Source organism: Chinchilla lanigera, unplaced genomic scaffold (genome assembly GCF_000276665.1).
Source record: "Chinchilla lanigera isolate Chin_1 unplaced genomic scaffold, ChiLan1.0 scaffold00060, whole genome shotgun sequence".
Lineage (NCBI taxonomy): Eukaryota > Metazoa > Chordata > Mammalia > Rodentia > Chinchillidae > Chinchilla > Chinchilla lanigera.
Genome location: NW_004955461.1, coordinates 277,766 through 302,057, shown reverse-complemented (window position 1 = coordinate 302,057; position 24,292 = coordinate 277,766). Strand labels below are relative to the sequence as shown.

The following is a 24,292-nucleotide window of genomic DNA, read 5'->3' as shown; positions in this document are numbered from 1 at the left end:
AATAGACATGTAACCATCTATCACATAGAAGGCAGCCTTCAAGATGAGAGGACAAAAATCCGGAGACAGAAATCGAGCTGCCACAGGAGACACAGCTCATTCATTAGCAGCTATGTCAGGCTTTTTTTTCCTCCCAATATCATGCGTCTTTGTTGTACCATATTAATACTTCCAAAATCTCAAAATGAAAGTAAAATAGCAGGCCAGGCAGTGTGGCACATGCTTACAATCCCAGCACTCCGGAGGCTGAGGCAGGAGGATCCCTATGAGTTCAAGGCCAGCTTAGGCTACACAGTGAGTTCAAAGCCAGCCTGAACTATGTAGGGAGACCCTGTCTCAACAACCCCCCCCCATTAAAGGTAGCAAGTCATTACTATTATTATTTCAATGTGCAAAATTGGACCACTTGGCTTGATTTCAAATGTTGTTCATTAGCAATGCATTCCCTTATCAGTGGCTCTAAATTTCCAAATGCATGAGCTAGTTTTTTCCACTGTATAATTGCTGGCATACACATATAATAATGTTCAATTATAGCTGCTTTTCAAAGCTAAGTTATAATTATACCGATAAATTTTATTTGACTTGAATATCAGAATGATTAAATCATGTCTACTTGTTCTGCACAAATATAATACCACACACTAAACTTCCAAAATTGTATTAAAATTTCTTTCCAAAAAAAATCGAACATACATGTCTTTAAAAATTGAAGTACTACCACTATATAATAACTGCCTGACAATACTACTATATCTAACAGTTACAAAACTTAAATCATTCCAACTTTAGGAATTACAATTTGATGAGATAATTTTTTTCTGAAGTACAGCGTTCATGGGCTTCAGGACACTTATGATTTGGTCTCCCAATTCTAGATTCTGGCTCCTCTCTGAGCATGGAGTATCAGACTCATAAATAAGTCACAATGGGAGGAACACCCAGAGTTCACAACTGTTAAAACCTGCTGCTGACTCATTTGTCCCTTGATAACTAAATCGTTCTTTACTAAATTTAATTATAGCCGTCTTGGAAGAGAAGGACAACCACTAAAGAATGTAAGAGAAAAGGAGGTCCAGTGCTATAATACAATAAAGCAGGTGCCATCAGGGAGGGCAGAGGTCAAAACATGGGGCACTTGAAAAGGCCCCTGAAGGTGACACTGATGCGTGGAGCTGATGGCAAATGAGACGCAGCCTGGAGTGAGGCCGGGAATGGCGCAGTAGGAGAACTGTCTGGGGATTCCAAGTCATGACTGTTTTTAATCTGGGAAAAGGTTAGAATTGTGACCTGTGTGGCAGGAGACATAGGTTGGAGTGAAGAGGAGGGGAGGGGGAGACAGGGGCAGGGGGAGGGGTAGAATTTCAGGCCTACAGGACTGCATCACTGGGCCCCAGCCATGTGAAAACCAGGCTGCAAACCCAGGGGATGTAACCACCAACCTTTGTTCTCTCACAGCTTCTGAGAACTGGAAACCCTGGAAGCTCAACCAGGCTCTGGGGAAGCTGGGCGGCAGTCTCAGCGGAGATGCCACGATGGCAGGATCCGCGCTCAGGCTCAGTCACACTGTTTCTGCCAGGACCAGCACAGACACCTGATTTCCCGTCTCTGCTATCCTCACTCAGCCCTAGCAAAAGTGAGTCTCCCCTTTGGGATCCTAGCAAAGTCACTGGATGCAAGGGGTCCTCCTCCTGGTGGGGAACGAATGGGCAAAATACATCAAACACAGGAATCCAACAGAATAAAATGTATTTGCCACAAATAAGAAGACCATTGGGCATTACTCCAAAGGTGGGACTGTCTAGAGGCAGGGTAAGCTTCAGTTTGAGGAAGAAGTGCACAGTGAAGAGGGGAAAGGCACCACACATGTATGGGTGGGGAGAATCCTGCGCAGCTACGGTCCAATGACATGTTCCTTCATACTTGCCATGTGATGGGAACTGCGCCTCAGATCTTCACTGGATGGAGACTTTGGCATTACAAAAAGTCCTCAGCTTACAAACATTCAAGTTTCGAACTTTCACAGGTGTACTGCAGAAGACTCATTTTTTCAGATATGAACAAATATGATTCACAAACATGCTCCTGGAATGAATTTGTTCGTAAGTCAGGGACTTACTGTGTAATGAAGTAAGGTCACCCTTGGTCACTGGCACCTGTTCCTTAGGGTTGCTTGTGGAATATTACTTCCAAAGAACAACTTTAAGATTTGTAAGAAAAAGAGTTTTTCTGGGGCTCAGCGTCTGAACAGGAGAAAATGCAAACCCTGCTTTCCCACGAAACTGAACAGGACAGACCACCTGCCTCCTGCTTTCTCGGGGTGCTTTCCAGCTAACAAATTCCTCCCTGGAACATGTTCATCCTATTCCTTGACATCACTGAAACTGCTTATAGGTGAATGGGGACAACTGTACAAGGATCTCTCTGGAGGAGTAAAAGTCTCCAGCTGCTAGCAAGGTTTGTTAAGCCTTTGGGAAGCCCCAACCAGTTTGCATCCTGAGTAACTACCACTTGGAGCTTAATGTCTCTAACATGATACCATCCAAAGATCACCAATACCAGGAGAGTATGACAGTACTATGAGTTACAAAATAGGTGAAGACATGAAAGAGCATAAGCTGAGAAGATCAAAACCATACACATGAACAGACCAACCAAGAGAGGAGGGCAATGCTCATGTCAATTGTTGGAGGAGTAGCTTGAGCCCTGAGAGACAGGGTTACGGACATAGATGCTCTTTTATGTCAAGTCTTCTGCTTAAGTAGCAGGCTTTACCAGGAGCATAGATACAAGGTGCAATTTCCTGAAGTTTGAAGGAAGAATGGGTACTTAGTACTAATGGCAGGTCAGGTTCCTCTCATTTAGGGCTTAGTTGATTCCTAGGGCACCATGCTTTGTCAGTTTTTAAGAATATCCATTCCCCTGGCTCATATGGGTATAATTTTATCTCAGTCTGATGGGGAAGTACATACTTACCATAACTAGTTAAAGTTTGAATTATCTGGTTCAGACTAATAATATGGAAAAATGCCTGTTAAGTTCAGTCTCAGGATTAGGCTGAGGCCCTAATATTGCCCTTTCTGTAAGCTGGTACTTATTGATTTTTTGTTTCCTTTTTTTGGGGGGGATGATGGTGCTGGGGATTGATCCCAGGGCCTTGTGCATGCTCAGTACATGCTCTACCACTAAGCTATATTCCCAGTCACTCATACAACATCTTAAATGGGTTGAGTTTTAATTGGCCTGCTAGGGCTGCCCTGACTCATATTAGGCCAAGACAGCACCCTGACCCAACCTTCTCGGATTTCCTGGCAAAGTTTAGATGGAGTAATATAGCTGTACAGTTGGCTCCCCTAGTTGTCTTTCCTGAAGACTGTCATTACCATGTTGAATATAATCCCTACTGTATCCCCAAATGCACTGCAACTCCTAAGGTAATATTAGACACAGAGCCTAGTCATAAGCAAGGAAAGCCTGACTCTGTGAATTATTTCCTTTAATATCTGTTCAACAATCTCCTATATCTTTCTTCACAGTGAGTGATGGTTTCAATCTGAGATGTCTCCAAAGAGCCTCATAGGCTCACAGACAGGGCTAGTGGGAGGCAGGGCCCATCCAGAAGAGGCAGGTCACTGGGGACATGACCTGAAAGGGTATGTCTCCCTTCCCTGCTATTTGTGTCTGTCTCTGCTTCTCAGATACTATAAAGTAAGCATCTTTTCCTCACCACAGGACTTTCTGCCATGCTGTTCCAAAGTGGGAACCTGCCAACAAAGACTAAAACTTCTGAAATAGGCTCAGAATTACAAGTCTGGATTAAGTCTGAAAGGATACATCAGATGTGGACTTTTCAGCAATGCTGCAAATCTTGACTTTGTCAAAACTTAAGAAGTAGACCAAATGTATTCTGTAAAGATGTGTACATGAGTCCTGGGGGACAGGGATAGAATCTTATGGTTTAGACCTGGGAGGTCCCCCAAGCACCTCATGTGCTCATAGGCAGGGCTTGTGGATGGTGGGGCCGGGCCAGAAGAGGTAGATCACTGAGGGGATCACCTGGAATGTTTAACAATTCTCAATGGAAAAAAATGAGAAATATCAAACTCTGCTTTAAACAACCATTTCAAAAAATAGTTCAAAAATTTCTAAGTTAAGCATATACCAACAATGTGATCCAGAAATTTTAACCCTGGGTATTTTTCCCAGGGAAACTGAGTCTATATCCACATAAACACTAATACAAGAACGATCACAGCAGCTTTATTTTTCAGAATCAAAACTGGAAACAATACAAATTGCCATCAGCAGATGGGGACACAAACAATCTGTGTTAATCCACACAATGGCATATGATGGATGGCTCAACTACTGACATGCAACAGCACACAGGAAACACAACATGGTTATACTTATAGAATAAACAAACACAACAAAACAAAACAGACAAACAAAAAACTACATCCTGAATGGTTACAGATTTCTCACGTGGAGAAAATGCAAACTCTCCACCTGGGACACAAAGCACATGGGCTCTTGGGACGGGAGGACAGGAATGATCACAAGTGGCCACAAGGCAAGTATCAAAGTGATGTATGTACTTATTCAACATTACCACTGGGGTGATTTCTAGGGTCTCAAAGACTACTACTGTCCTGCAGTCACCGCATACTGTTCCTTCTCACTCTGTGCCACAATACTGAATACTACAGCATGGTACTAAGTTCAATAGGTAAGTATGAATAATTAATTATTCACATCCATCTAAAAGCTACAACAATTATGGTGCCCACCTCCAGGTTACAACATTTCTAACCCTTAAGGGAAATTATTGTGGAAGTTTCAGGAATGCCTCAATATTTCCCATTTAAATGAAAATGATGATATAATCAATCCAGGAAAGAAAAATCATCCTAACATTCCACATTCTCTAAGTGAAAATGTAAAGCTCTGCATCTTCAGAAAATATGGCTTCTTTGTCACATGCAAAGTGTCAGTGCATACCTGTGGGCTTCAAAGTGAAAATGTCACAAATACCAAAACCACAGAAGTCTTTCCTATGTTTATTTTTGCTGTTTCTGAATTCAGTCAGATAGTGGTTGACTAGTCCCAGCATTCTGGGTGGCTGAGACAAGAAGATCACAAGATAGAGCCCAACCTGGCCAATTTAGTGACTTTGTGAGACCTTAGTGAATATCTGAAAAAAAAGTCTGACAAGGCAATTACAGTGTGAAGAGGCTGGGTTCAAGACTCAAAAAAAAAAAAAAAAGGCTCAGTACTGCAAAAGTAAATAACTAACGGACAGACAGATAAAAAGAAATATACACTGTAAATATGTATTTATTAAAACTATAACCACCTCTCATTCTAAAACTTCCCTTTTCCTTATGAACATATTTGTTATTCTTGTGGCCTCTTGACTGTGAGCCACTAGGGTAAATATTGTCACTTTCATGATTCTTATTATACGTGTTTGGTCTGCTAAAAACAGAACCTGCATTTTTAATGCATTCTTTTCCCACATATGGATATTGTAAAGATTAAGTAAAATGATATATGTGCAAGACAGTATTGCTATTATGCTTGAAATATATTTCATGGAACTTGTTCTAATTTGTGAAGCAATAAATATCGTATTCCTCTGAGCTGTAATAGCAACAACTACTGACATTAGAAGCATCAGTCTTAGACACTATCTACTGGCTATATTGCCAAAACTATGGGGTCTGGGAAAGGACGCATTACAATGTCTGATATTATCCTGATTCCCTGATTTCTAAATGTAACTGGCCAAGAAGGAGATTCTCTGCCAGCTAGACAAAGTAGATTCCCTCAGTGTCATCAGAGTTCATCAATGCATTCTATGATCTGGGAGGTCCAAATGGATGATTTAATACTGAAGAGTCCTATGACAAGTCAATATTTCAAGAAATGAATGAAATGGCTGAACTGCAAATAGCAAAAACAGGGAAGCATTATCAAGAGTTGGTATGGAATGGGAAAAAGAATAAAAGTTTTGAGGTCACCCAAAACTGGCTTTGAATTTCAGCACTTAGGATCTTATATAAATTTTATTACCTGTATCTGTTTCCTCCCTCTCTCTTTTGCAGTCCTGGGGACTGAACTCAGGGCCTCAGTACATGCCAAGCATGTCGGGCAAGAGTTCTACCACTGATCCACATATTGAGGCAGCTGTTTTCTAATCTACAAAATAATTACAGCCATCCTGTAGAGTTGTGAGAAATAAATACTATACATAAAACATGCAAGTGCATACCCCATTTGCAGACAGGCACTCAAACAATGCCTGTTGCTATTCATTAATTCAACAAGCATTCTTTAAGTATCTATGCATTAAGCACCATATCAAAGCCTGGCTATGACTTGTTATATCCAGCAGGAATAGGGCAAACCTCAGATGAATGTATAGCAGATGGATGTCTTTATTACTCAACATCAAAACCTATGGAAATGTTAATTTGTTATTGTAAAATAACTCCCTGATAACTTAATAGCCAGATTAAAGCCCCACCACTACAAAATCAACTCTTTAATTTCTTTTTCTTTGGTTACCCAAAACTCCCTTTAAAATGTAAACATTTTGGGGAGACACAACTTCATGAAACAGAAGAAGGAAGATAGCTCTGCCTACTCCAGTATTCCGTCATCTCTAGCATCGCCTATCTTCCTGGATCCACTACATAAGGCTTTGTAATCTTAGGCATATCATTTTAGCTCTCATGGGACAAAGGCTCTCAAGCACCTGACAGTTCCCAGGAATCATCAAGGAGCTACAGGACAGTAACTCCATGTGTCTAAACCTCATGCTGGAGTCCAAGGGATATAACAGTGAGCAAAACAAAGTCCCCCTCATCTACTGTAGTTCTAAAGGAAAAGGACAGCCACCAAGCAGGAGAAATAAAGTGACGGCAATCTAAGTGTCTGAGGAAGACTCCCCACCCGCTGGGAGCCTGAGGTAATCCTTTTGTATCTAGAGTGGCCACTCCCTAATCTATCAGTGTTGAGATCTAGATGGAGTGTGCTTACAAATCTCTGTAATCACTAAATTACAATGTACATTTCTGTCTTTATATACACCTGATTACCATCATCACTGTCACACACAATTATTTCTAAATTTCACTCACAGATTTAATAATTTCCTTATTTTATATCTGACATATAACAGTGATGTAAATATACAGTCTAAATTAGTGATAAATACCTTCAGATTGGACAACGTTCATTATTAACAAAAGGCATGTTTTTCTTTAAATTGGCATAAATGTACCAAAAATACTATACTTCATATTATTTTAATACTAAAGATCTCAGATTCATAGTCAATTCTACTTTTGACTAAAGAGCAAACCCCTTATATTTTGAGTTTCTAAGTATCAGTTATTACCATCTGCCTTCAATTTCTGCTTTTCATGGTTTACACTAAAACCTATCATGCCTGCTACTCATATAACAGGTAAATAAATGAATAGAGAATGTCAGAAATATTGCTTGGTGACTTGAAAAAGTATCCATAGAGAGCTGTTCACACATTCTAATTAAGTTCTTCTTAGGTTAAGGTGGCAAGAAACTGATTTGCAGTAGTGGAGGCAGTTTAAGACAAGGAAAAAAAAACTGCCTTAACATATTTAAAAAAATTAAAATTACTTTGCCCAAGAAAGTCTGAATGTACCTGCCTTAAATAAAAGCACATTGTTTATTTCATATCTTGTAAGAATATAATTACTATTTAGAGAAACAATTCTTTTTGTGAAACCATTGCCTAATGCAGTTATCATGATCACCATCCTAGTAACTTGTTGAAATTATAAGTTATCTTCAATCAATCTTGATTTTCCACTACCCTAAGAATTAGTAGAAAAACAGACGGTATCTGCAGAGAGACCAAGCTACATATTGGGTGACTCAAACGCAGCTCTTCCAGTGGCTAAGCTCATGTTCTTTCCACCAAGCTGTACAAGTGTTCCTGATGATAAGAAATCAAAAGCAGGCTTTGGGGATATGCACACAGCCACTGTCTGTCTTCAAGGTAGGTAATAATCCTGAGAAACACAGAGAGGCTATTGCAATTTTCTCTAATATGTAAACCACTGGGTATTGAATGGATAAAAATGATTTGTTCAGAGAAATTGATCTAACGTGGTAATAACTGTAAGATGTAACCACTAAAAACTATTAAGTACAACTAACATGTTACCTTTAGTGAAATAATATCTTTACACCAGTACAGCATATGTGTTAGGTCTGTACTTTAGGGATGATAAATGCAAAGTTTCTGTATTGTTCCACTGAAATTCCTTCCTGCAGGGCCTCAGCCAGCCTCAGAACTGTTTTGTGAACCCACTGCTCCAGAGTCCCTGCGGATGACTGGCAAAATGAGCACCGCAGATGAAATCTAGTGTTTGAGTTGATATTTGTTATTAATGGCTCTCACATTATTTCATGTTTGCATACACTGTCTTCTTCAAGTACAGGGTTCCTGCATGTTGTTCATTTTAGAGCATGGACTGCAGTAATACATATCCAATGGCAGCTCAGTATTCCGAACATATCTGAGACAAATGGATGGCATTTAGGGGGAAAAAAAATCTAAAATTAAAAGAAATTCAAGAAATTATTCTTGTTTATGAATATGGTTTTGATCAGGGATCAGTATAGTTTTTCTGTAAAGCGTTGGATAGCATGTATTATAAGCTTTATCTATGATGTAACTATTCCATTGTGCCATTGAGGTAGGACGGAAGAAATAAAGACAGATAAGGAGACAAGGAAAATCGTAACTGCAACTCAAGGACACAGTCAAAGTTGCCCAAGGCATATTCTCTAGGTTTACCCATAAAATAGTCTCTAGGTTTATTTATGCTTCTTTTCCTCTAGGCCCTTAAACATACTTGAAGTCCATAAATTAGCTTAGTTGATAAACTGACAAGGGGCAGGAACCTGATCATCTATCTATCTATCTATCTGTTATCCATCTACCCATCCATCCATCCATCCTTCCACCCATCTATCTATCTATCTATCTATCTATCTATCTATCTATCTATCTATCTATCTATCTAAGACTGGGTCTTACCATGTAGCCCAGGCTGCCCTTGAACTCATGGCAGTCCTCTTGCCTCAGCCTCCTGAGAACTGCAATTACTGAAATCAGATTTTTATTTATTTTTTCTGTCACCAAATATAATGTTTTTATTTTTTTCACCAACAATTTAAAAATATAAAAATCATTCCCAGTCATGTATGGTGGTGCAGCCTATAATCTCTGCATTCTGACAGGCTGAGGCAGGTGGATCATAAATTTGACCCCAACCTGGGTAACAAAACAAGATTCTGCCTCAAAATGAAAAATAAACATAAAAATAAGGGCTGGGGATAGAGTTCGGTGCAAAGGCCCATTTCTACTGCTGTGCAGGTCCTCCAACAACCAAGGTATAAGACCACATTTTTTTGTCTATTTTAGTCAAAACAATGTATTACAACAGGCCAAATACGGAAGAAAATATGAGGGTCTACCTGTCTTCTAAGCTGGAAATTGAAGAGATCTACAAAAGTATAAAACCATGCCACTCTTCTCAGTAACTGTTAAATGTAGTTACATTTCACATTAAATCTGTTTATCATGCAATGGCTTGGTATTTTTAATCAATCAATATTTTAAAAAAATTCTTCAGTGGTGCATACTTTATAATTCCAAGTTTACTCTATAATACTCAGGAGGCTGAGACAGGAGGATTGCCACAAGTTTAAGGGAAGCCTAGGCTACATAGTGATTTCAAGGCCAACCTGAACTACAGAGTGAGACCTTGTCTCACCTCTCTGCCAAAAATCCTCAGCTTTGATTTCTAATATGATAAATACCAACAGATATGACCCACGTGAACAAAAGCTGTCTGGGGACTCTCAATAAATTTTAAGAATGTAAAAAGAGGCTGAGTCGGGTGGCACAGTTTATAATCCCAGCAACTCAGGAAACTGAGGCAGGGGGATCAAAAGTTCAAGTGCATGGGCCGGGAATATGGCTCAGAGGCAACCAGCATCTGCCTGGCAAGCGCAAGGTCCTGAGATCAATTCCAAGTACAAAAAAAAAAAAAAAAAAAAAAAAAAAATTCAAGTTCTAGCTGGGCAACTTAACTAGACTTTATTTCTCTCAGAAATAAAGAGAGCAGAGGCACAGCTCAGTGGTTCAGTCCCCCGGACCACTGAGGAAAAATGAGTGTGAGGGACCACGGGGCCAGAAAGTCTGAGAATCAGCTGCTGAGCTACAGCAGGCAGGCTCACAAGGGAGCGCCTGAGGCTGCCTGCCAGACACAACACTTGGAAGCAAGTTTCTCCCCTGGGCTCGTATTTTTCAATCTTTAAAACCAAAAAATTACTTCTGTAACTCCCTCTCTCCAGAACACATCTCAAAACAGATTCACTAGCTCATCACAGTGTACCTATGACCTGGATCCACAAACACTGCAGGAGTCCAATCCTAATTGGGACCCTTGCAGCACAGTTAAAATCAACTCCACAGGAATGATGCAAGTCAGCTGACAGCACTCATAATACTGCACAAAGTATTTCACTTTGCATGTAAGGTACGTACATCTTACAAGAGCATTTTATGAGAGTATTAATATCTTCCGTCATTTAAAATGTAAGAATTTTCCTTTTTTTAATTTAAGATTTTTAAAGGAATATTTTGGGGAAATTAAAGGGAAAGTTCTTTTAATTCCAGGGTTACAATATATGGGGAAGCCTTACATAAGGAAGCGCTTCTTTCGATATAAATTTACTTTTGTCATTAGATTTAACTATTTGAATGATGTGAGAAACCTTTTCCTCTCTTTCCTTTTTATTTTCTCTCCCCCCTCCACCTGCTCCCTCCCTTTCACATTTTAGAGAAAATTAAAGAAACAATAACCATGATTCCAATATTTATTATTTTGTTGAATTGTGTTTTTAATTAGAAAATGTTTCCTCAGGAAAATGTTTCCTAAAAGTCTGTAAATTCTCTTAAGGAATAATAATGGAGAACAATAATAAAGGGAGAAGAAATTTATATTTTTATATTGTTGGATATGTATTCTTCAATCTGTATTAAAACTATCTTAAAAAGCAAGAATGACTGGATGCTAAGTCTGTCACAATGTGAGTACTGACTCCAAGTATTAAATAAAATATATTTGGCTATTTTGACCAACATCAAAACAAATTCACTAGTAAAGATCAGAAAGATTATTAGCCATTTTGGGGGGGATTACTAGCCATTTGGGGGGATGATGCCAATTACATCAGAAAGATTTTGGCAGCTATGATATTCAATGAAGAACAAAAATAGAACTTAAGTATAGGCAAAATGCTTACTCTTGAAATTGACAGTACAAGCAAGAGTCTCACAATGATTGCAAAACACTGCAAATTGTGAAACAAGTTATTTGTAAAACAGACAACAGTAAAGCAGCTTCCTTAGTCATTTTTTGAGATCTCAGCATCAATTTAAAGAAAATGCTTACATTTAAAAGAAAGCCTATTTCCAAATATGAATCTCTAAGTATATATTAAGGGCATGAAATGAATTATATCTCGTATCACACAACATCCTTACTACATATGTATGTTGATGAAGGTGATGAGAGAATAAGTTTAAAAAAGTTGTTTCACTATTCTTTAAGGAATAGAAGAATTTTAATCATGAAAGAAAGACTAGAAATGAATTTTTGCTACCACAGAAATCAATTTATATATTGCCATGTTTCATGGGGAAAGAAAGGATATATTTACTTTATTGTGCAGAAAAGATAAACTACTTCTGGCAAATCCTGTCTACGAACATTTTTTGCATAGTAAAATAAATTATTTTCCTCACTCTCATCAAGATTATGTTCATTAAAAAATCTAAATGTAGTAACAGTTTATTAAGAAGGAAACAAACTTAATAATTCCATGAAATTTATACTACCACAAAGATAAACTATCAAAGGTGTTTTGCTGTCTACTTGAGAAAACGAACAAACAAGAAAAAACCCAGCTGAGAAAACCACTAATACTACTCCAAAGCACTAAAACTAGAACCAGGGTAATAGTTATTTTAAAAGGTTGGTACAACAAGGTTTTTAAAAATCTAAAAAAGCCATTGTTAATCTAATAAAATAGTTTTTAGGTTTATATTGTTTTCTAAGTCCCCTCCCCAATAGTGGGACATTACATGTAACTTTCCTTAGGTGCTGGGGAATTTTCTTAGTACTTTGTGGGAACTGCAGGCTTTCAAAAATGGAGGCGGTTGGAACCAAAAGTTAGACAAAATACGGAACTGCAACAATAATAAAAAGCAACTTAAGAAGAAGATCAAGCCAAGCAGATAAGCAAACTCTATAGCATCAGTTTTCTGAGATTAAGTCAGTTCCCTTGTTTTAACAAGTCAAACCAAAGCAAAGCATGCTGACTTACATTGCTTCTGTAGTTCTTTCAGTTGTTGTTTAAATTGCACAAATTTTTCATTATTTTGAAAGTCTGCATCAGAATTCTTACTCTGCAAAGCCAAAAATTTCTCCTCCACTAATAATTTTAAATCGGGTATTTTTTCTGGCCGTTCTTCTTTTACCTAAGGAAGACAACAAAAAATCAGTTAAATAATAGTAATAAGATTTATAATATTGTTTTTAGCTCATGTAATTCAAATAGAAAGAACAAAAGAACAGAAAGAATTCTCCATACAGAAGGAAAGACTGTTGGTAAGGAGTGCAGGGAATCGTTCATTCCATCTACTCATTCTCCTTTCCCTTTCTTAAATTTTACAGCCCATCAGTGCTCCTGCTCACCTACAGTCTCTTGATGACTACAAAGGAAAACTGCAGAAAACTTTACCGGAACCAGAGCACCACCATTTCCTCCTGAGCCCAGTTCCACTCAGTCCCCTCCGACTTGCCACAGTGATTATTCCATTTTTCATTCTCAATATTTTTGTTCTGACTGTTGGTCTCAGCAGGGGACAGTGACTCCTACTTTACCACAGAAGAAAGGCTTTAATATGTTCTGCCAACTTGAACCACCTGTGGTATATACATGATTGTCCCGCTGAGTGGCTACTAGTGGTACCAACAGATCTAAGCACTTTTACTGGTCTTTTTCTAATGAAATTAACAAGAAGCTGCCCAGTGGGACAGTCATGCATGTAGCACTGGTGGTAAAAGCCAGGCAGCGAGACACATGGATTACAGTCACATTGTGAACGCATCAACCTGGACCTTGCATAATTTCCTGCCATAACAAGGAGTAAACAAGTTTAAGATCAAACTCTCAATCTATGTTCTTCTTCTCCCCAAAATTACAAAATAATTCCAATACTGTACAATTTTAAAACATGCAGAAATGGAAGGAATTGTACTTTCTAGATGTTATAACTAATATTTCGCGGTGTAGTACTTTGCTGTGTTTATGTTATCATATATATCTACCCATTCACCTATCCCTGTTTCCTCACCCTTGTTCCTAGGTTTGTTCTTCATTACATCTCTTCTAGAACAAACATTACCTCTCTAATGCTCTTTTCCCAAAAACATTTACACTGGCTCTTCACTCCCATATTTAAAAAGCCAACTCCTATAATCTGTTTCCTCTTCCATTATTTTCTGTTTATATTCTAGTTCTTCAGGAAAAAGGAGCCACTGTTTCCACTTCCTCATCCACAAGCTTAGCCATGACAATCAAGCTGCTGCCTCATCACTGTACTGCAGCTGCACTGCTCAGGTCTTCAAGTTGCGTGCTCTCTCTCCCTCTTCTCTCTCTCTCTCCCCATTCCCCTCTCCCCCCCGACCCCTGTCTTTCTCTGTGGTGGTGGGGACTGAACCCAGGGTACAACCCAGGTGTACAGCCTTGCACACCACAGAGCTGTATCTCAGCATCATTATCAGCACCTTTCACCACAGGCCCTTCCCCAATGCTCCTGCTCTCAAACTGGCCACTGTGCCCTGATATGCCTTAAAGGAATTTGTATAACAGCCCCAGTAATACTCAACTACTCTTATTTTTAGGTCTTTTCCCCCAATAAGATACAAAATCTGAAAGATGTCCAACTTATCACTATATTGCCAGCATAGTAGGCAATGCATAATATATTTCAAACAAATTAATCTTATTAGGGCCAAATACACTTAACTTGCTAACAGCCATAATTTATTAATTATCATTATTAGCAGTAGAATATGTAATTTTGGGGCTAGAAGATAACTTAGAGATCATCTAACCTTGATCTCTTCCTTCCTTAATTTCAGAAATAAATAGAATAATATAGAAAAAATTAAATGACTTCTAACAAGCTATTAGTTACAGGTTATGCTAAAACTACAAGTAGATACAAACAATTCTTGGATTTGGTCCTTGTCAGTAGGATATATTTCTAATCTCTCTGAATCTGTCAATGCTTATAAGGTCAAAAGATTGTTTACCACTCACCTGTTTTAATTACCTTTTGTCATGGGGAAAATTATAATTTTCTTTTGCTTAATTGTTGTGCATTCTGGTTAGCAAAACAGAAATGAAAAATGGCAGGACACTACAACGCTGAAGATTTATATTTACAGAACCGAGTATAGAAACTGTCTCCTTGTGTGACTAATGCTCAACCACTGCTGGATTCACTATCAAAGACAGTTGTGAAAAACCCGGACAGCTTTTATGACAATTCTTATACATAATTAAAAATTTTACACAAGTCTTGTATGGCTGAAGAACCAATAAAGCTCAATTTAAAAAAGAGAACGTAGAAAGGCAATTTAATAATGCCTATGCATAAGCACTTAAACAGGGTGACTGCTCCTTTACCTCTACACAATAGAATAAGAGATGAGTTGAAAATTGTAGCATGAAGAATAAAGAAGAAATCTAGAAATTCGCTGGGGCTATAGCACAGCAGCACAAGCGCCTGCCTGGCAAGCGCAAGGTCCCGAGTTCGATTCCTGGTACAAAAAAAAAAGAAAAGAAAAGGAAATCTAGAAATTAAATTGTTGGTTCTCAAAAAAGGATTGTAGGCTCTCTTTCTAGATTCTAAAATGGACTCCTATCCACCTAATAATACAGGAAGGTGATCAAATGGACCTTCTCAAGGTCTCTGACCAGTCTGAGATGGTTATGTAATCTGGCATAACTAAAAAGATCTGAACTGGTAAGTAAAATTCAAATCCCCTAGTTCCACAACAACCACTATAGAGGAGTGGGATACAAGACTGGATGGGGGTGGAGGTTAAGGACGTAGGAGATCAGCATTTTGAGTTTGACAACACAGCAATGTGAAACAGCTCTAGGAAAATATGAATAAACCAAATTTAGTGATTCAGTGTTTTTTTTTCTACAGCCAGAACCTCCAGGAAGGTGCTGTAAAACAGCACATAAATTCACTGCAGTAAATATCTTCTCTGCAAGTTTGAAGCTGCAGTTGGCACAGTTTTCCACAGCCATGGGAACTTACTGTACTCTAGCTATCAAAATGACAGTATGAAAAATATTCTATGCATTATCTATTTAAATCAATGCAATAAATGGGGATGAATTATTTTAAAAGAAATGGATGGGGTAAATTACTCTTTGAGTAGCTCATCATGTATGTTTTCTACTATGAAAAGATAAGGATGGCTCTGTTTTCTCAGAACAAATTTCAAACATGTCAAAGAAATATGAGATGGGAGGAGAGGAACCATTATTAGGTCCACCCTTTTCCCAGGATAAAGTGCCTAGATATAGGAGTTAAAAGCCCTAGTGAATTAAACACACTACCTATGTTGTTTGCTAAAACGGCATAACAAAATACTATAAATTAGATGGCTTAAACAATGGAAACGTATTTTCTCACAGTTCTGCAGTCAAGAAGCCCAAGATCAGGGTGATGGCAAGATCAGCTCCTCCTGAGGCCTCTCTCCTTAGTTTTTTCCCCTATCCTCATATGCTCTTCCCATTGTATGTGCCTGTGTCCTAATCTTACTGACACCAGTTATTTGGATTAACCTGCACTTAATGCCTTCACTTTAACTTAGTAACCTTTTTAAAAGGCCCCTTTTTCATATACACTCACACTCTGAAGATACTGGGTGTTAGAACTTGGAAAAACAAAATTTAATCCATATCCTGGGATAAGGAAAATCAGAATTTTAAAAACAGCTACAGTTATAATCTTTATGTCATTATAACTTAAAAATGAAAGTATTGAGAAATAAACAGTAGACACAATACCTACAGAATGAAAACGTAATACTGCCCTTGAGCAGGAAAACACCAACATTTTCTGCACTACTCATTCACTCATCCAATATTCACCAAATGACCTCTGTACTGTAGCTACAGAGACCGAGAAGCAGACATGAACACCTTTACGAGCTAGCCTATGGACCCAAAACTGACCTCACAGGCAGTGGAGAAAGGAATAAAGTAATAGTACCATGAAAATTGTAAAAATAAAGCATGAGCACAAGCACACACACACTCTACAGTTGCCTGGAAGGCACATTAGAGACTGGAGGAAAAAGACATCACTGCTGTAAGTTAAGCAGCCAGAGTGGCTGGCAACTTGATCAGGCTGTGATGCTTTTTTGTGCACTTATTTGATGCTTTTTTTTTCAATACTTATTTACCAAGTCTTTTTTTGTGAGAGGAACACATGGTTTGATAATGCTTTCAAAATATTAATGTGGATAACTAGTTAAATGATATATTCATAGAAAAAATGGCTATCATCAAAAAATCAATCAATAACAAATGCTGGCAGGGCAGTAGGGAAAAAGAACCCCTTCTCCACTGTTGGGGGGAGTGTAGACTGATGTAACCAATGTGGAAATCAGTATGGAGATTCCTCAGTAAACTAGGATTAGAGGTCCCATTCAACCCAGCCATTTCCCTTTTGGGTATTTTTCTAAAAGAACTAAAAACATCATACCACAGTGATATATGTGCACCCATGTTTATAGCAGCACAATTTATAATAGCTAAATCTTGGAAACAACCCAAATACCCATCAACTGAGGAATGGATAAAAAAGATGTGGTGTTTTTATATAATGGAATATTACTCAGCTATAAAGAAAAATAAACTCGAGGCTTTTATAGGTAAATGGATGCAACTAGAGACCATACTCATAAGTAAAATAAATCAGACTCACATGTATAAACATCGTATTGTCTCCCTAGTGTAAGAATCTGAAAGAGTAAACAAAATCTGAAAGGTACAACACATATTGTGAGAGGGAAAGAAACTGCTCAAAAGGAAAAAACAACTGGGACAAGGGAAAGAAAAGAAAGAAAGAAGGGAAAAATGTGTGTGTGTATGTGTATATTTATACACACACACACATATACATACACACACAAGATAGCTAAGATAATTGTACTACCAATTTCTATTCGTTTATTGAAAGGGAAAGTTAATGTTTAATTGTTTGATCAATCTTACATACTTATATTTGTTTATCTGAGTAACCAACTGGAAGATAACAATATGTAATACAACAACCATTGTTAATTGGCTATCACCTTGTCTGAAATTCTGTATTGCTTTTATTGTTTTTGTGTTGTTTTATGTCTGTGTGTTTGTTAATTTGTTTTAGTTCTTTTCTCTTTAAAATAAAAAAATAAATAAATAAATGCTATGTTCTTGAGGAAAGCAGCAGGTATTGCTGACACCCTACAATATCTAAGCAAAGATACCCAGTATGCAGCAGGAAAAGATTTAAAATGAGGGTATGGGAGGTAAAAGAAGAAACAAGCAAAAGAAATTTTACAAAAGTAAAAAAGAAAATCAGGAGTGAGGAATGCTGTTGAACAAAGAAAATTCTGTTAAGAGAGGCACTTGTCTTTTGGGGAAAATGATGGAAGAACACTCAAATAAGAAAAGGACCAGTGAAGCACTGGACCTAACTGCTAGGCCCTCAGCACACTGCACTGCAACTACTGGTCTGTCTCAAGCCACTAAACTGTGGAGTTTCTCTCCGGCCAGGGTTACTTTCCAGGTGTCTGCTGCCCACCATGTGCTAAGACAATGTTAATGTACGAGTGAATTACAGGAGGTCAAAGTGACACTGTGTTGAAATGAAAGATAGGGTTAAAGGAGTTCTGTGAAAACAAATGAATAAAGTTTGGCAGCAAAGAATGAATAGAGATGTAAAACGTTACGAGAAAGAGCTTAAGAGACTTGATTTTTATGAGACATTTTTTTATGAGACATTTTTTGGTACAGTCTAAACTATATAGCAGTCCGAACACTAGGAGCTTGAAGCCTCTACTTTGGTGCAAACAAATATTTTTAAAATTAAAATATTTGAAGGTCTAGTGCCATTCCCAGACTCCTACTCTAGGGATGAAATGCAGTCCTTTCATGTAAATCAAAGAGTGTGGGGAAGATGGGAAAGTAATGGGTCCCACTTTGACATGCTAATCCAAAGTGCTTATGATTAAAATCATGAACTCTAGAGATTAAAAATGAGATTCTGATGCTAAGTGAATGATCTTGGAAAGGTCACTAAATGCATCTCAACCTAATTTCCTCTCTTGAAAATAGAAAACAGTAACAGTATTTACTTTATAGTGTTGCTGAGAGGAATAAGCATAGTGAAGCAATAAAGCTCTCAGCTTCCTGACACAGTGCTCCATAATGAGTGGCTGTTATTATTGTTTGCATTGTTACTGTTATTATCATTGTATATATCTTCAGGGTAGCTGGATATACAGGTCGACAGCTCAGTAACACTGACAAGGAAACACCCATGTGGAATAATTGGTATTTAGATTTTAAAAGAAACCATGGAAATGAAAAGGACCACCAAGGAGAATGAATAAATGGATACCAAAAAAGGACCAAGACAGAACTCTGGAGAACACCACATTTAAAAGACAGCTACAAGGGGCTGGGAATTTAGCTCAGTGGCAAAGCGCCTGCCTGGAAAGCGCAAGGTCATGAGTTCAGTTCCCGGTACCGGAGAAAAACCAAAAAAATAAAATAAAATAAAAAATAAAAGACAGCTACAAAGAGTCAAAAAAAAAAAGGGGGGGGGGAGGGAACTACATAAGTTAAGAAGATAACCAAAAGAAAGGGTTCCAAAAACCTAGGAAGGGATTTCAAGAGGTGTCTACTGCTGTACAGAGAGAAGTCAAGCTAAATAAGGATTGAGAAGTGTCCATCAGACTTGATGTGAGTCACTCTGGCAAAAGCAGAGAAATGCATAAAGGCTTGTCCCAATTATCCAGATCTTTGTTTAATGAACTGTTTCAAAAAAGATGGAGCAGTGGTAGAAAAATCCCCCAGAGCTCCATACTCGCTTCAACAAACTGCTCAGTTTCAGTTTAAAATCATTTGCATTTAGCTGCATCTGAACGAAATGAAACATTCCTATGATTACAGCATTGGAGGTGATCGTCTGGCTGATCTTTAACAACATGTAAGGCCTCCAGCCACTCAGCCTCAGTGCACAAAGGTAACTTGTTTCAGGAAAAAAAAAAAAAAAAAGAATGGGAGAAACAAAAACTGAAACTCAGTCCTCACCCACAGTGAAAGCATATTTTACTTTCACCATGCTTTCACATAAATATGAAATATACTTATATGATGATAATCTACTTCATCTCTTTCACACAACACTGTATGCACATATAATTACTCAAACTGTGTCATTTTATCACCACAGGGCAAAGTCAAGGTCTCCTCCCCCTCAAATTATCATTATCGCCGTAGAGCCATCGTTTCACTGGGAGGGGAGACCATTGGATCAGAGAATATTAATGGCTGAGTCATTTACATACATTTTGAGTGAGACTCTAGTATAAAATTAGTCATTCTTGTAACTGTACCAAGACTTAGATGGATTTACCCTCTATACAACAGCCAGTTAGACATTTGACTCCCAAAATAATATATACCTAGTGATTTATATTTTGCAAATCAGATAGCCTTTAAAAGTTTATTACAAGCACATACTAGTGATAAGCAACTTGCTTTGTAATCTGCTTAGTTATACTAAGTAGTTCAATTTCTAATTCAAAGTCAGCTTGATCTAAAGCTGTGGGATCTGCTTTCATACTGGAAATTCAGAGAATGGCCTCAATTGGTCCTAGAACAAACATTCTGCAAATATTTCCTGAGTTGTGACTGGCTGCCAGGCATTACGCTAAGCAGCAAGACATTTACGGAAACCCAGCCCATACTCGTGACACACCACCAACCCAACTGGTCATGCCCAAGGTAAATTTATATAGGCCAACACTGTCTCCACCTTTATGGAGCAAAAAACTTCGCCAACTTTTTATTAAAAGACATGTCCAGGCTGAGAATCATTATGCTTTCACTGGGTATAATCTAATTGCATGTACATATGAAGACACTCTCTACAGAGTTTACTGTACTACCTTTGCCCTGTTTTGTTTTTTTTTTCAAATCATACACGCTAATGATGACCAGCGTGGATCACACCCCTTCATCTCATGCCAGTTTCTGTCATCATTGCACAACACACTCTGCATTCTGCTGGACCAATTTATTTGTAGTTCAGTGTGATTCCTAGTGCCATTACTTAGCACAGGATTGACTTCTGACAGAACACCAAGAGAGGATACTTCCTCGGAGAGCACTGTAACATAGCAAAAGGACTTTACAGTTTGCCAGGGTGTTATAATTAAGCAGTAGTTAATTGCACAGGAACGCCTTCCTTCCTGCAAGCCATTCAGAAAAATAGTGAAAATGAGTAAGATTAAACATGTGGGAGTGATCTAGTTCTAGTGGAACAGTCCTATTAGGATAGACAGTTGCCCAAAAGACAACAGCTGAATAAGAACCTGGCACCTATGTGCATCTGTTACTAAACATTTACGCAGTTGAAAGTTACTCCAATAAACCCCTCATGCACTATGCTCACTACAAGATATAACCAACAGAAGTCACTTATTTACACAGCATACACTCTTAGAATTCTCACACTGGGGAGGGGGCACACACCAAATGGTTGATTTTGCCTTTCTCCATATTTTGTTTCTTCCTATTTTGGCAGAACTCACAAAAACATTCATTACTTGTTTAGCCATCCATTCAATAAATATTTACCAAATGTCTACTACACATAGGCACTGTGCTAGGCATTGGAGATGTACTAGTAAACAGATTAAGTTGGTCCCTGTTATTCCCTTGGGGTTTGGAACATACTGGGGAATCAAGTAGTATTCAACTAGCCAGAAAGATTACCACAAACCGTAAGTGCTCAGAAGGAAACACATCAGGTACCAGGAGAGCTTGTAACAGCACACATATTGAGAACACTATTTCATTGGCAATCTTTTAAATGCTCAATTTAAACACAGGCCAAGGAGGGAAGGTAGAATGAGAATTATTGCTATTATTAGCAAACACTTCGTATTTGCACAGCATCTTTCCTCTAAATGGTTCAGAGCTTACATACAAATGCATCACTATCTCAACTTCACAAACAAAAGGCATGGGCAACACACAGTAGTTAGCACCTTGCCCAAGAACACAGTAAGTCACTAACAGACAATTTCAGCTCATTCAAACACCATTTAATCTTCAGTTTTATGAAAAGTTCCAGGGTTTCAGGCAAATATACTATACTAACTTTTAGTGGTCATTTATTTGTTGTTCTTATATGAAAAGACATTTATTCTGAATTTGGAACTATCTTTCCTATGCACCACTCTTCTGCCATCCCTGGAATGCCTGAATGCCTTATTCATCCACATGGGCTTTCATTTAGGATTTTAAAGTAAAAAGGTCTAACAATGGGTGGACGGTAATGGGAGATCCTGGTCTTACTGTGTACCTTACTATGCAGAAAGGGGATCTTTCAGAATACTGAAATAATCTGATGAAGACTCAGTTCTACCTCATAAAGTTAGGTAGGATGGTGTCCTACTGGATGCTGAGAACCAGTAAATGATATATGACATTGCTTCTCCCAGAGCCACAACACATGCGCTCAGGAACTAAGGAACAAAAACAGAATTAGTTTCACATCTCCTCCCCTCTACATACTGAATGACCAACTTGCAATTTTTTCCCTATCCATTGCAACTCTGGTTCCACTGGTTGAACAGTCTCAGTACCCAAGCAAAGAATGATTTGAGCAAAGACTCAACAATGCCTCCAAAGATTTGAAAGTTTAAATTGCAACCTAGCAATTTTGAGCTGCTCATGGCCCTGGAAAGAAATAAAAGGAGTTTACAGAATCAGATGGGGTAGTGAATCTTGATTATCAAGGGTAAGCTGCCACACAGTGATAAAAGAGGTGTGGAACCTGGAACACTCTTGATTTTGCCCTGTCTGGAGTAGAAAGTAATGGAGAAGACAGAAACAATTCCATTCAGGCAGGACCACCAAGAACTCAGGTCCCCAGTAATGAAAGCCTAGGAACTGCAGTTAGATAAAGACTTCCATCAGTTAAAAGTTTTGACTGAGAGTAAAAATATCATGGCATATGTAGTAGAGAAACGGAGTTAGAAATATTAATTATCTGTTCAACACAAAAAGCTAACAATGAAGTCCGTGGTTTAATATGTTCATACTTATGTTTCTAATTTCTTTCCTTTCCTAAAAATAAATTGGTGGCTCAATGCTAAAAGAGTACCATAAGGGAATACTAACAAAAGGGATAAGCTCAGCTCAGCTATCTAGGACTTGGAAAGAGTAACTGATGCTTCATTACCCCTTTTGCAGACAGGGAGAACATCTTTCTCACTTTCATGAAAGAAAGCTGTAACACATTAGGAGGGAAGATGTTGTTACTCCTGTTTTGCAAATTTCAATCTAGAGAAAAGTGTATACACATAGAAGTTCGGCGGGCAACCTCACCAGTCTAGAATTTTCTGAACTCCTTTCTTTGGCAATTTTCTGACTTTAGCAGTGATACTTCACAGGGCTAAGAACGATAAATTAATTTTCTCTGCCTTCTTTGCATCAGGAATACAGACATGTCAAGTGACCTCTGCCTGAGGGTCTTCAATTCTTGAGAATGGCATGAGACATGTACAGCACAGGAGGTGCCAGCACAGACCTTGGCACCAGATTACATGGACATTTAATCTTCAACCCAAGTTTTGCTTCCTGCTACCTGTGTAATCTTGGGCAAACGACTTCACTTCTCAGAAAATCAGTCTCCTTAACTAAAAGATTGGCATATGAAATGGGTTAAAAGAACTTAAGAGTTTCTGAATACAAGAGCCACTAGCCACATGTGAGCATTTAAATCTAAGTTAATTAATATTAAAAATATAATTTCTCAGTTGTATGGCCATATTTTAAGTGCTCAACAGCCCTGCACAGATAGTGGCTACCATTCTGGACAGCGCAGCTACAGAACATTTTCATCAGTGCAGGAAGTTCTTCTGGAAAATGCTGACTGAGAGAATACCCCTTGACCTACAGCAAGTTTAAGATGAAGCCATCTTAAAATCTGATAGAGGAGACAGACAACTGAAAAGCAATTACAATACAGTCTGATAAGAATTAATAACAGTTATCAGCCGCTACTTTCAGTTAACCATGAATATCCCCCAGGTAATGAGTTAGGCAAGCACTTCACATGGATTGCCCTATTTAATCCCTCCAAAACAAATAACATACAAAAGATCTAATACTACCTACATTATAGGTCAGAAAACCAAGAGTAAGGAATAGCCTAACTCTAAGGCCAAAGAGATACATTGGGACACACGTAGCACTAGTAGGTCTATTAAATCACTAAGGTCATGACTTAACTTCTATGCTAGACTTTATCAACTATTCTTGAGAACCTTGTAGAAGCCATGCAACTGCTCCAGATGTTGGGAATATGGAAGAAACCAGGTCCCTGTTCTTGTGGCATTCACATTCTGGTTGAATAGAATAATAATAAGTAAATATGTAATTAGCCTGAAGTAATAAGTCTGATGGAGAATTAAATATGGTAGAAATAAGTGATATCTTCTGTAATGGATAGTCAAAGAAAATTCCACTAAAAAGGTAACATCTGAACAGAGACCTTAAGGTTTGGATCTAAAATGTCTTCCAAAAATCTCATGTTCAGCAGTGGGACTTTTGGACGGTGACTGAATTATGCAGGTGTTATACCCATGAATGGACTAGTTCACTAGCTCAGAGCTGAATATGATGTTCAAAGGTGGGGCCTGGTCAGAAGAAGCAAATAACTAAGAACACAACCTGGAGGGGTATATTCTGGCTCCTGCTACTACCCTTGCTCACTGCTTCCTAGCCATTGTGACGTGAGCAGTGCTCCTCTACCACATCCTTCCATTGTGCTGCTTCTACCTTG

The 24,292-nt window shown here is 38.3% G+C and overlaps 1 protein-coding gene across 2 annotated transcripts in view; it reads right to left on the bottom strand.

The window, feature by feature from the left end:
• Positions 1-24,292, bottom strand: part of Nsmce2 (NSE2/MMS21 homolog, SMC5-SMC6 complex SUMO ligase) — a 252,361-nt gene that overhangs the window by 149,659 nt on the left and 78,410 nt on the right. For both annotated transcript variants that reach the window (XM_013521309.1, XM_005397986.2), the window contains one exon: positions 12,454-12,607. In XM_013521309.1, the coding sequence (XP_013376763.1) occupies positions 12,454-12,607 (154 nt within the window). The remainder of the gene's footprint in view (positions 1-12,453; positions 12,608-24,292) is intronic.